At 42.7% G+C, this 13,438-nt stretch overlaps 1 protein-coding gene across 1 annotated transcript in view; it reads right to left on the bottom strand.

Annotated features, from left to right (window-relative positions):
- exoc4 (exocyst complex component 4) overlaps nucleotides 1-13,438 on the bottom strand; it is a 116,703-nt gene that overhangs the window by 80,243 nt on the left and 23,022 nt on the right. Inside the window, exons 9-10 of the mRNA XM_084573083.1 lie at nucleotides 10,683-10,828; nucleotides 10,035-10,123 (exon numbers count right to left, since the gene is read on the bottom strand). Of these exons, the coding sequence (XP_084429209.1) occupies nucleotides 10,035-10,123; nucleotides 10,683-10,828 (235 nt within the window). The remainder of the gene's footprint in view (nucleotides 1-10,034; nucleotides 10,124-10,682; nucleotides 10,829-13,438) is intronic.

Raw genomic sequence — 13,438 nt, 5'->3', positions numbered from 1 at the left:
TGCTCCACCGACAAGGAGACCAAATCCAGCCCACAGCTGAGAATAAACGGCATAAATAAGTTATGGTATAAATAAATTCAGGTGTAAATTGGGTTGGATTAATTATTAAAAGTGTCAATGTGGCGTACAGTGTGTCTCCATGGTGTTGATTTTAATGAATTCACATCTGACAGTCGTGGCACAACAACAATTCACTCCAGTAGCCGAATGAATATTAATTGTAAACAAATTCATGTTGTTAGTCTTTCAAACTTTAGTAAAGTCAGTGCCGTTTAGATCTGCCAGCTGGTGGTAGAAGTGTTGCTAATGGCTATGTACTGATTACTTCAAAGACTGGTCACATGTTTTCAGGGTTTCATTGTAATTAAACAAAAGCTCTTTGCACAGATGTTGGTGCACAATACAGTGACAACAGAAGAGCCTTTTGGTTTGAGCTAAGATAACCCCAGATTTAATAATGACTCCAACAACGCATAGCTACAACCTGAAGAGGAAATCTGACTAAATAAAGATATTAAAGAGAAACACTTCGTGCCAAACTGCAAACCAGCGGTGCCGACCTCTGGAGGAATGAAGCGAACCAGAGAACTAGAGCCCAAAGTGGAGGAAGCAATCATATGAGACATGTCACATGACCCGCAAGCAGTCACTACATCACCCAGCTGAAATGGAGATGGTAAATGGACTGCAGTTATATGGTGCTTTTATCCAAAGTGCTTTAGGCAATTCAATGCTATATACACCAATCAGGCATAACATTATGACCACCTGCCTAATATCGTGTAGGTCTCCCTTGTGCCTCCAAAACAGTTGTGACTCATCAGAGAATGGACATGGGCCTTCTGAGGGTGTCCTGTGGTGTCTGGCAACAGGATGTTGTTAGTGGGGGCCTTTGGGTCTTATGGGTTGAGGGGAGGAGGCCAGGTCAACACCTTGTGCTGTTCTTCATGTTTGTTTTGAGTTGTTCCTAAACCGTTTTTGTGTGTGTGCCTGTATCAGGCTGCATCCTGCTGGGGATGGCTGCTGCCTTCAAGGAGTGTCATTGCTATGGGGTGGGGGTGCCTGGTCTGGTCTAGGTGGGTGCTACATGTCTAAGTAACATCCACACAAAGGTCTTTAAGTTTCTCAGCAGAACATTGTATTGTCACAAGATGGTCAATGTTATTCACTTCTCCTGTCAGTGGTCATAATGTTATGCCTGATCAGGGTATGTAGTCTGAAGAAGCTTTACAATATGTACAGCGTGTGGCACCCTCTGTCCTCAGAACTTCACGTGGATAAAGAATATCTTTCAGAAAACCCTTCAACAGGTTAGGAACAGAAGATCCCTCTTCGTTTCATGTGTGTTTAAGGAACTTGGAGAATTAACTGGCTAGAAAACCAAGTGCCATCACGTTTGATTGGACCCAGCAGGGAGCCAGGCAGCACTCTGCACACACTTGTCTTTTAAGTAAGAACCTGTTGCATGTTGGAAATGGCTTCCAGTCTGGCTACCAGTGTAGGCGCCAAGGTCTCTGCTGTCTCATGTCCCGTATGCCCTTCTTCTATCTTCCCTCCTTTCCTCCCTCCCTCCCTCCCTCCCTCCCTCTGCCCCTTCTTCATTTGTTCTTCCCTCCATCTTCTCCAATCAGTAAGTGTGAGATTAAAAGTAAACACAGAGGTGACAGTCAAAGCCGCCAATAATGACACGACCAATGCTGATTAAAATTAGCCTCAGGCTGGGAAAATACACCACGCTCTCCCTGATTAAATGTCTGCACTGTGTAAACCATTACAACCTTGTTCTATTCCCCCTCTGTTGTCCTCTGTATCCCCCTGTCATTTCTATTCCTCTAGATTCCATTTTCTCGCTGCACTACATTTTTGGCTTTTGTGCGTGCCATTTTCGCCAGGGTGGTGGGTCTCACTTTCAATGTTTTCTGAAAATCAAATGTTTATGCTTTATCTCAGTTGGTGTTAATTAATATTTTTGGTTTAAAACAATCAAAAATTACCAAAGATCATCAACAGAAGGGGAAGAAAAACTGGTTTTGATGTTCAAAGAAAGACGTCTATTGCAAAGTTGCAAAAGTATCTACTGAAGTAGAATCTAGCCAGCTTATCCTGACCAGCCCAGTCTCATAATACTACTTTTTGATTCAATGTAGCACCTATTCTGATCTAAATCCAATATAAGAAGAAGAAGAAGAAGAAGTGGTGCTCAGTGAATCATGTTAAAGAATAGGAAGTCAGTGAATTTTCGATTAAATGCAACGATGGTTGAAGCTCTCTGCAAGCACGAGACTTGGCCGGCTAAGGTATGTTTTTAGTCGAAAACGGACCACTGCACTCTGCTTCCTTTCACGGCACTTACAACATCCCATCCCTCGGGCCCCTGGAGACCTAGTTCCCACAAGCAGATCATCAAGCAGGTAGGTTGATGGATGCGTTTCATGGTTGACCTGATGTCCATGTGTCGTAGAAAGATAGAAACAAATACAGCACTCTTAAGGTTCCCAGCCTCAACAACAGGTGCCTATTCTTCTGAATCTTCTGAATCCTTTAAAAACACGGTTGTACCATGTTAAACGTTCAAGCAAGGCAGTTTTACTTGCTGAATGGTTTATATTGTTGGTTATACACGTGCATTTGAGAAGTGTTTGCCTATAGGCAAACACACAAATCCACAGTATATACAAAATTTCAGTGTATAGAGATGAACTGTTTTAGTTTAATGGCCACCATTGCATCCGTGGAGTAACTGAAGGAGACATGCATGGTTGACAAAGGGTGCAATACGCAAGCAACTTGGATCAATTCTGTAAATCTTCCATAAAAGGCTTAGTTCGAGTAGTATTAGATTAAATAATAATGTCTGCAATGTATTTTCCATTATCGCCCATTCTTTCCATCAGTATCATAACCAGAGGCTTGGTGAGGTGCACTACTAATAAAAACCCAATATTATTCTGATAAGCCACAGCTCATTTTCCACACTGTTTCCAGGCTCCGCTCTAATTTCAGCAACAGAACTACTGTAATTTAATCACTGGTCCCACAGCAGATGAGAATCCAACACTGCATGTATGTGTGTGTGTCTTGGAAGATGAGGTGGGGGAATCACATATCTGATGTAGTTTTAACCATTATCTACAACCTTGCTGTTATCTACAGTATGTACAGCCAAATTGAACATGATGAGACCAAACGCATGCAAAGTAACTACAATGAGCTAAGGTGCCTGCCGTAACGTGTCTGTGTGTGTGTGTGTGTGTGTGTGTGTATGTACAGTATGTGTGTGTGTTTTCCATAATATGCAGATGAGCTCTGTACTTGCTTTCATGGTGAGCACAAATAAAGGCTTTTCACAGTAATAGCCTGTCAGGTAACAGAGGTAGCTTGGACTTTATCTACAAACGCAGCGGCTCTGTCACGGCTGGAACGAAGTGATTCATGGAGGTCTGGAGCGAGAGGCGAAACATGTCATTTTCCACTGATGTTCCCGTGGCGTGCAGAACTTCAAGTGTGGACTCGGTTACAACGTGTCATTCAAGAGCAGCATGTTGTACGTGTCACATTTGACACGACTTGGCATGCATGCTGTATGTATACACACGCCCACATCTGGCAAGTAGGAACGCAGCCAGCAGTAATTGACGTGTAGCCTGTAATGTTCTTCTAGGAATAATGGTCATTTGAAGGACTCATTTAAAAATGGACTTAGTAGTGTTATTCTGTACAGAGGAGAGAGCCTTCTCAATGGTGTAGGATAAGTAAACTGAAAACGGTAAAGCGTTTAAGAAGACATTCCTTTACTTGATTTAAAACATTATTTTTTCTCAAGCATAGACTGTATATAAATATGAACAACGTGTCGCTACTTGCTTGCATTGGCCAAACTGACGCTATTTTCCCAGAGATATAGGCAGCACCATCTTGAAAGTTTGGAGCCTGAGTCTGCGCAGTGCAGTCGGAGAGTGGAGCCACGTGGAGTCGTGATATCTGGTGTTCGCCAATATGTTACATCCTGTTTCTATAGCGTCAAATAACTAACTAAAATGAAACTTATCCAAAAAACTGACACTTGAACATTAATCAACATTATAATAAACTACCTAAAATGACAGAAAAAAATATATATTTGACGTGTATTTTAGTGTTGTAGTCCCATCCACTAACATGGAGGGGGTGGAGTTTATGACCTATACTGCGGTCACTCACCAGGGGGAGCTCTACTTGCATTGGCTTCCCTTTTGCGAAGCAATTCCACTGTCCATGTTTATGCTGTCTATGTTCTCTAGCCGCAGATAGGGATTATACTGTATTTAAGAAAACCTACTAAAGTTTTGAATACAGCATCACCTCTTTGCATTATTTATGCCGATCAAATTGAGAGTCTGCAATATAAACAAGTGTCAGAGGAGAAAAAATAGGTTTATTGAAACCTGAATTTGCTTTTCTGTTATCGCACACAGTATCCAATTTCAATTGGCCTGAGGACTTGAAGTTGAATTATAAATCAGTTAAAACGGAAATGTGATCACGCAATCAAGCAAAAAAAATATAAAAAACCGATGGCATAAGTTCATATTTATGTAATTGAAACCCGCACTGAATGAAACCTGTGCTGTCTAAATATTAAATTAAGTCAAATAATTGAACCGACGTTCGTGTACGATGGGTCGTCCACAGCGCTGACTCTGACGGTTTTTAATTTGCTTATGATTTGTTTACCGAGCCGCCCGTGCTGAGACACCCACACATCCACATCTATTAAATTTCCAATCTTCAAGGGGCAAAAGGCGACAGAAATATAACACCAAAAAGGGAAAGACGAGTATGAAACATCAAATTGTGACAAGAGCATCAAGAAAAAGAAGAGGAGGAAAGAAATGAAAAATGAGGGTAGGGGGCATCGATAGAAGCTAAGCAGGTGTCTCCGACATTCCAGCGTCATAATCCTATAATAATTATTGACTTTTTCTCCGACAAAGTTCAATTCCATCTAAGGTTCCATTTATGAATATGATAAATTATAATTGCAAGGTCAGGGGAAGTCAACTATTGATCCCGCCGCAAGATGAGTGAGCAGCTATTATGCCTGAAATCCGCCAACCAATGAGGAGAATGAACGATTGGAAAAAGACTCGTTTTAAAGGCAAGACGGTAATTCTACAATAAATGTTGATTTAAGAGCCTGTTGAAGCGTGATCTAGGAAGAGGGGATTGTCGTGTAGAAATTGTTCGTCTTAAAGCTTGGAAGACATGAGTTTGTTTTTCCGAGGACACGTCTGAATGAAAAAGGTGCAATTCTTGAGTGGTATGTTTTTGGATGGCGGCCGAAGCCTCCTCTACTGACCCCATCCCCCGTTCTGAAAGGTCCGATCTCAAAACACGTTCCGCAAATCACAAAAAGAGTGAAAGATCACACGCCACTTTGGCAGGACCGTGTTGTGTGTTACTTCCTTACCTGGCAAACACAAACACACTTTTATGAACACGTGGCTTTGAACATCTGCCAACCCCACCTCCGATATCCCACCCTCCACCCCCGTGTCTCCCGCTAGACATTTTTCCATTTGCACCTCCTCTCCCTCCCCTCACCGTTGGGGTGTACAAATCAGCTTGACAAGGAACACCACTTCTGGTCACCCCACGCTCTTCCTCCTCCCTCTCTCCCCTGTTCCTGCCGCTGTCATGGGAATATGATGCCATTATACGTAAACAAGAAGCCCCTAATATAACATGGGTTTATTTTCTCTACTTCAGACTTAGCATTCGGTATTAAGGGGTGTGTAGAAAGAGAGCTGTTTGTAACTAGATTGCTTGCACAGGGAGGCTCAGCCAGACTGTTTTCTTTGCCAGACACACTATGAACAAGCCCATTTGAATATCAAAAGAAAAACAGGGAATGTGTGAAATAGATTTGGAGTCGAGTTGATTATGAATACATCTTAGCAGTGCGGGGAGGTCAGAGGTGGTAGAGTTGGGAATGGGAGTGTGTGCACGCGCCTGCGGGGAAACTGATAAGCTTAAAGCACGTACGTTTGTTTACGTGCGTATCCGGGGCAAGCGTGCGGTGACAGGCGGGCTTTGTGTAGAGACGCCATATGGGGGTGGATTGTCACTTCAAACGGTGCCCCGGGGCAAGGCAATATCGCGCAAAACACAATGAGCGGCCACGACACAAAGAGAAATAAAATCAAAAAAAGGCTGTAAATGCATTATGCTGTGTTGCAAGACCGCAGTAGTTATTGAGATATATTCACACTTCACCTCCCAGATGACCACTGGGGTACGCCGAAGCCTGCACACAACAGAGAGGTAATAAAAAAGCAGAGGGCGAGGACGTAAAAGTCTAGTGGCTGGGAGACATGCGGAGGAACATGTGGATATAGTCCGTACACATCTATAGCAGGAAAATAGTTTTTTTTTCATCATTTATTCATAGGGACTGTGATTGAATCTCGATGAGGTTCTTTGATTCTGAAGTAGAGCTTTGCAAAGGATACGAGCACAAACTCGCACAGAATACACACTCTAGCTGGCGGTCTCGCCGCGTACGTTCAGATCACATATTCCAGATGTGCCTGCATATGGAGCCGTAATAAAGTCTTTAGATGAAGCGCTGGATTAATTGAAGCGTACAAGATGAGAAGGCAAGCAATTAAGTCCCCCTCTGTGTTTGCATGCGTATGCGAGGCAAGTGACTATGCGCCTGTGTAGCCGTGTGCACGACATGTGTGTAATGATATATGTCAGGTCCGTACAACACTCGGGCGACTTAAATTGCAAATATTACAGATTAATTTCAAACCCATTAGAGTTATGAGCGCAGATATGTTACAATAGAATTACACATTCTGCATTAATACGGAACATCTGGGAACTTTTTCAAACATATATGGAATACGGTAAGATCTCCAAGCACATAATGTACAGCATGTTAGACAGGGATGCACCGATAGAGCAACACAGTGTTTAAAAGCTCATTAGGTGTGCAGGTAGGCTATGGTAGGTGGAAGTTGGCTTGATGTTAATGAGGGTCTTAGGGCTCAGAGAAGTGTTGCAGATGTGTTGGCAGTTGACCATGAATGGTGGATTTTGGAAGATATACAGAAGATGCTGTAGCTACGGCGACAGTGCAGAGCATACATAGACCCTACGCAGACCCTAAGGCTTGCGTAGGGTCGTGCACCTTCCCAGCAATGTAACTAAGCACTGCAAGAGCTGTGATTGGTCTGCTCTGTAGCAGCATGTTTCCGCTTTAGTATTTCCGGCTGCTTCTCCGTCTCTGCAATTTTCGAATTGATTGGAAGTGGAACACATTGAGGAAAGATTAACTGAGGAGGTTCGGAGATACAAACATTTGTGTGATTCATCTACCCTAAATGAGCCTCTAACCAGTAGAGGGAGACGAAATGCCAAAGGCTGCAGTTCCTCAAATGGCCACTTGAGGCTGACTCCGAAAATGAGTTAATCCCCACAAGACCTACATTAAAATGTCCATCTTCACAGAAGAAATAACATGTTTACAATCTGGTACTGTTGCGACTCAGCTCAAGGGTCAGTTTGGGCCTGTATAGCTAATTTACCCATTCATGACAACCTTATGTACAGTAAAAAATTTTAAAACCCGCCATTTTATCAAGGCCTACATGATTATATTGCATAATTAAGGCCGTGGCTGCTTGAACACCTGCTGCCTGCCTTGGCCTCTGCTCAGGCTTCACCTAAATGCCCATTTTCGGTGGCTTTACGGGGGGTTCGTCCATCTTTATATACAGTCCATAGGAGATGTACACCAGAATAGTAAGCTGCTATGAAGCTTTGGCATAAGATGTGATTCCAGCTGTGACTCCGTTTCAGAGAGTTCTAACCAAACAGAACTATTATGTTTTGCATTTGTAAGATTAATGCTACCAGCGGTAACAAAAATAACGGTTATTCCATATTGATGAATCTCCAGAAAGCTTGTTCGCCAACTACATACAAATCTGTAGGTGTGACTTTGTATTTTATTTTGTGCATTACCATATTCATGCATTTGTTAACGGCGCATTGCTGGATTTAAAACGAACAATCAAACTCTTACTTCCATGGCGGTGTTGGTGAGAGTTAATATTGACTGGAAGCAGACCGTTAAAGGAAAGAAAGAGTTTAGGAAACTCCACGTAAAGAGACTGGAAGACACACATGACTAAGCTTTAAGTGTTGAGTAATCCCAGAGCCAGAAGAATTCATCAACTCAATCTCTCATTTCAGACCCCTTTCCTCTCCCATCCTCCCTACAGTAAGTTTAATTTGAAGGGAGAGGGAGAAAAAAGTCCCTTTCCACACTGTCTCAATACATATTTTTCTAATTTCTTCCTTCAGAAATCTCTTAATGGCTTCCTCGCTGGACCCTGATGAAAACAATGACTTTTAACCTCCCCCCCCTTCCCTCCATCCGTCTTCCCCCTCCCTACATCACAGTCGACTTATTTCACTTTCTAAATGATTTCTTACTCCTTCAATCTCTTTTCAGCTATTCAGGCCCTGGCCTGGGCTTGTGGCCGCTGCTTCGCATTGTGACAGGTGAAATGAAAGCCCAGAGAAATCTCATCTTCTTATAAACGCTCCGAGGCATTCAGTCAGTCAAAAAAATATTTTTCCACCTTCTCTCCGAGGCGCCGACAGATGGAAGACGAAGAAAAAAAGTGAGCCGTTATATGAAGACCATTTGGGGTTTTCCTTTATCCACAGTTAATCAATGCTGTTCTTTTTGTAGCTTTAGGAGGGACGGGGGCTGAGACAGAACCTTTTGCATATATTTACAGACTCAGTGCTGTATGAGTAGCATTTTCAGTCAAGAAAAGAACTACAGCCTGCCATGTAATGTCTTCTATTGCTGTTTGTCAGCCATTCTTTGTTTGTACTTTAGTTAAATAGCTAAAGAGGCCTAATTAACTGTACATTATTTAAACACTTTACCCCCAATAGTCATAATTAGTTGAACACATATTCCCAAAGGTTTTTTTTATGGAGTTGTGTTTACAAATTAAAAGCGCTGTTATTGTCTCGGTCCATATCCTACTTTTTCTCTTTTATTCATACGGCGTCAACAAGCTTGGTGTGAAACAAAAGAAAAAAAAAAGGAATAGCAACAGACAGCAGCAAACAGCGCTGTCAGGCATTGCTGATTGAAACCTCAAGGTCATAGGCAGACGAACGGAGAGCCAGAGAGACAGAGAGAAACAGAAGAAGTAAGGGCAGCAGAACAGTTTAGACTCTCCAGGGTCTGGCTGTGCAGCTCACTCACTGTGCTATTCTCTGTGTGTGTGTGTGTGTGTGTTAATATGTGAGTGTGAGTTTTTCAAGGCCTCTCCCTGCAGGCGCATTTCTGCAAAGTCACCGCGCTCTCTCTGCATCTCGTCAATCTCGTTCTCCATCGCCGTTTCGCTCTCCATACTCCCGCCGTCCGCCTTTCTTTCCCTAAGTGCAGCTCCTCAAACTGAAACATGCCCCTCCTATCAACGCGGCGCGGGTAGTCGCTTCTCTCTCCCGCCCTTTATCTCACCTCTTTGTCTCCCACGAAATCTCTTCATCACCGCCCGGCCGAGTCCTTGCAACACGCGGACGCCTCCATCATCACAGCCGAGCGCGACCAGATCACCCTCCCTTCACCTTCTTCCATCCTGCTTCCATTCGCCACCTCTTTAAAAAACCCTCCATTCATGCATCCATCTGCGGCTTTCATTATTCCTTCCGTCTTCCTTTCACTCTTTCTTTGAGTCATTCTGTGCATTTAAAACTTTTATTTGCTTCACCTTCACAGCTCTTTTCTCTCCAACATTATCCCACCCACAACTCTGCCCAATTTATTCTTCTTCCTCTGCCATATTTTCTCTCCTTCCGCCGTTCTGTCAATACTTTTCACACCTTCTGGTCCTGTCATCCCCTTTTCCCTCTCGTCATCTCGCTACCTATCCCTGTTCCTCCAATCCGTCCATTAGTTAGTCAGCTCCATCCCTCCGTTTCTCAGTGCATCCCTCCATCCCACCCCCCCTCCTCACCTTGTAATTCTCCACTCTTGCTGTAGAGCTCTCGCCTCTGCTCTCTCAGGTAGGCACTCATGCTGATGGCATGGGAAGAGGATTCAAACCTGGAAAACACGCAAAAAAAGACAGATGTGTACAATAAGGACATTGCCGGTGCTGCTAATATGTTCATTTTTCTACCGTAGCACCAATATTTAACGATCCTTCACCATCCCTAGAATTAAGAATATGTTTGCTTATTTGAAATTTGCCTGTAAAGGTCACATACGTACAACTTCACAGACCGTTGGACTAATTAACGGTTGACCCGAAGCCCTTGGCGGCAACTTAAAAATTTGATTAACACCCTAGTGACATGATTTATCCTCTCCTCTGTCTTCCCCATTCAGCCTAATTGTCTACTATAAGTACTCTTAGTTAAAGCTGTACAGTTTATTACTGTCTACTGTTATTTATTACACTTTGACATATCTTTCTTTACGATGCTTTACGATTACAATAGATAAAAAGAGTGATGATTGACTTTTGAAAGAAAAAAGAAAGAAAAATAGCACAGTATAAGTAATACAAGCCAAGTTTTGTAACTGAAACGGAGAATTGTTCATAAAACCACAACCCCCAGCCTTAGTCCCCTTATATAAGACCAAAGGGAGCGAGCCTTACTTGAAGAGCGACTGCTTGGCACGCTGTGGTTTCTTCTTTGCAAAAAAGGCTGCAAACTCACTGCCAGTGCTGGCATAAGAGAGCTGAGCCGACGGCTCCGTGGCACTGCGGCTGTTCTTCACATCCAGATACTCCATGAGCAGAACCTGAAGAACAAAAAGAGAGAGGACTCGGTTAAAAAGCTAAAAAAAAAAAAAAGAGGAATGACTTGGTAAAAAACATAAACTAGTTTATGAAATGCGGAGATGATCTGAACAGAAAACCAAAGCAACCACAAAACATTTTAAAAAATAATTCGCTGAAGCCACTTTGTTGTTATTCCAAAAATGTATCACACTATTGTGATTCATCCCGATAACATTTCACCACAGATGCTGTTACGTGGAGTGCTTGGTCCTATTAATTACTCACAGTCATATCCTTTAAACTCGGCTTTTCTGCTCCGTTCACTTGTCAGCTTATTCATGAGGACCTTTTTTTATCCATTAGCCTTTGTACAGCAGGTGTACTGATACAGATTAGGAGAGGAAAGAAGCAGGCTGTGCTCCATCTTTTGTGGACTTCACTGTGAAATTAAACTGAGCCCATTAGTTGCTCTTAGTGAGTTAAATTCATTCATTCATTCATTCATCTTCTCTAACCGCTTATCCTGTGAAGGGTCGCAGGGGGGGTGCAGGTCGCCAGTCTATCTCAGGGCTAACACAGAGAGAGATACAACCATTCACATTCGCACCTACGGCCATTTTAGAATCACCAATTAACCTAATGAGCATGTCTTTGGACGGTGGGAGGATGCCGGAGTACCTGGAGAGAACCCACGCGGACACAGGGAGAACATGCAAACTCCACACAGAAGATTTCTCTACATTTCTTGCACCAGTTTATTCGGAATATTTTCCTGAATGCCCAAACATTTTGCTGACATATTCTGTTTCTTTGTAGGTTTTGTACTTCTTACAGTGTTAAAATGTACCACTAATCCAGGAAATCCAATTCAAAGCCTTTGATAGAACTTTTTGGGATATAAGAAGACCACTGGTGTAACTAGGTGCTTCATGATGACCACTGTTAAAAAAAAAAAAAATGTCCTCCATTTCCCTGATCTGTCTACATGATCCATGGTGAAATCCATCAACGTCTTATCGCGCTTCATAAAAATCTTATCAACTTCTAACAATAGTCGAGAATAAGCACATTGAAACTCGGGCCAGCCACAGAAAGTTCACTTCCTCCACTCAATCATTCTATCTGCACATCTGCCCGTGTTGCTTTCATTGGCTCTCATTTTTCAAAATCTCAAAGGGCTTAATCTCCCATTTCTCCCATCTCTATTTTTTCCCTCTCTTGCTCTGTCGGCTTCGGTTCATCTTTCCCTTTCTCTCTCGCCCCATCTCCATTCCCCTCTCTGTGTGAATACATATGTTCTAAAATAGCCTCCCATATCTAATAGCTTCATAATTTAGCAGAGCCATTTAGCCTGTGTGTGTCTAATTCTGAGGCGCAGTGTGGGTCAGCCCAGAATGGGACAGGAGTAATGGCTGAGCAGATGGAGATCCATCCCCACCATAATGATGTAATTAACACTGCGGAGAGCACCCCCCCGTCACGCATGGGAAAGCCTTCACATGCTAACGCTGATGTGCACACACATGCACACATATGGGTTAAGTGTGTTTGTGAATTCAAAGGTTTCAGTGTAATATAACACAAAAAGAAAACATCTATTATTACAAATTACAAAAAAAGTTTGGAAACTTATTCCTCATGTTTAGCTGTTAAGCCAATGAGTTCAAATGTTCATGTAAATACAAATGCTAAACACAATCTTTCAGCACGCATGTAATTACTTTTTAACACACCACCCTTCATCAGAGGGCAGCGCCGGAGGCCATATCCCACATGCCCTCTCCAACTGGCAACGCCAGAGCCACCGCTTGCCACTAGCCTCATGCTGCTGCTAATCCTATCAGTGTATTAATTACTAATGATGAGCTGATGGAGCGAAACCCCCACTTGCTCGCAAGCTAACACCCAAGTAGACTTAATGAAATGCCATCGCTGGGCTGATGAAGGGGCTCCGACCCTACTTAAATTGCATTAGCCCAGAGACAGAGTGAACTTTGGAGGCAATTAACTGGACTGCTAGGACAGAGAAAAAGATAGAGGCAGAGAAGGATGGGAGGAAGAATGTAACACTGGAAGGCAGAGCGAAAGAATGAGAGATAACGACGGAAAAGAGTTGTGGAGAACAGAAAGAGCGGAGGATTATAGGTGGAGAATGAAAAACTGGACAGAATGCTAATCAGACAGGGGAGATAGAATGGGAAAAGGGGAAAGTAAGGAAGACAAAAAGAAGAGAATACAAGAGACCAAGTGAAATAACCAATTAGAATTTGCTCATTTAACACAGTTAAGTGAGGTTTTTGATAATATCGCTTGAGATCTCCCTAATATTTCTTCATGCTTGACAGGGCTGATTCAAATTTAAAGTGGCTCATTGGTCCTTTGCTGCAAAGCCAAACTAGTGCAATTATGTTTACAGTTGTGCTTCAAGTCACCAGTACTGACAAACTATATCTCATTCTTATCTGCAGTGTGCAAACTAATTATGTAGAAAAACGTCAATTTCCGAAACAGAACACTCGATTGTTGCTCGTCTACAAAAGATTTCCTGTTTAACTTAATTAAAGTCATTTATTTCTTGAAATCTGCCATCTCCAAGTTTTTGTATGACCACCGTAATGCACCCTGGTCAT

The sequence above is a fragment of the Chelon labrosus genome, assembly GCF_963514085.1.
Source record: "Chelon labrosus genome assembly, chromosome: 23".
Taxonomy (NCBI): Eukaryota; Metazoa; Chordata; class Actinopteri; order Mugiliformes; family Mugilidae; genus Chelon; species Chelon labrosus.
The sequence above is the reverse complement of the archived record's forward strand: the minus strand, read 5'-3'. Positions and strand labels throughout refer to the sequence as shown.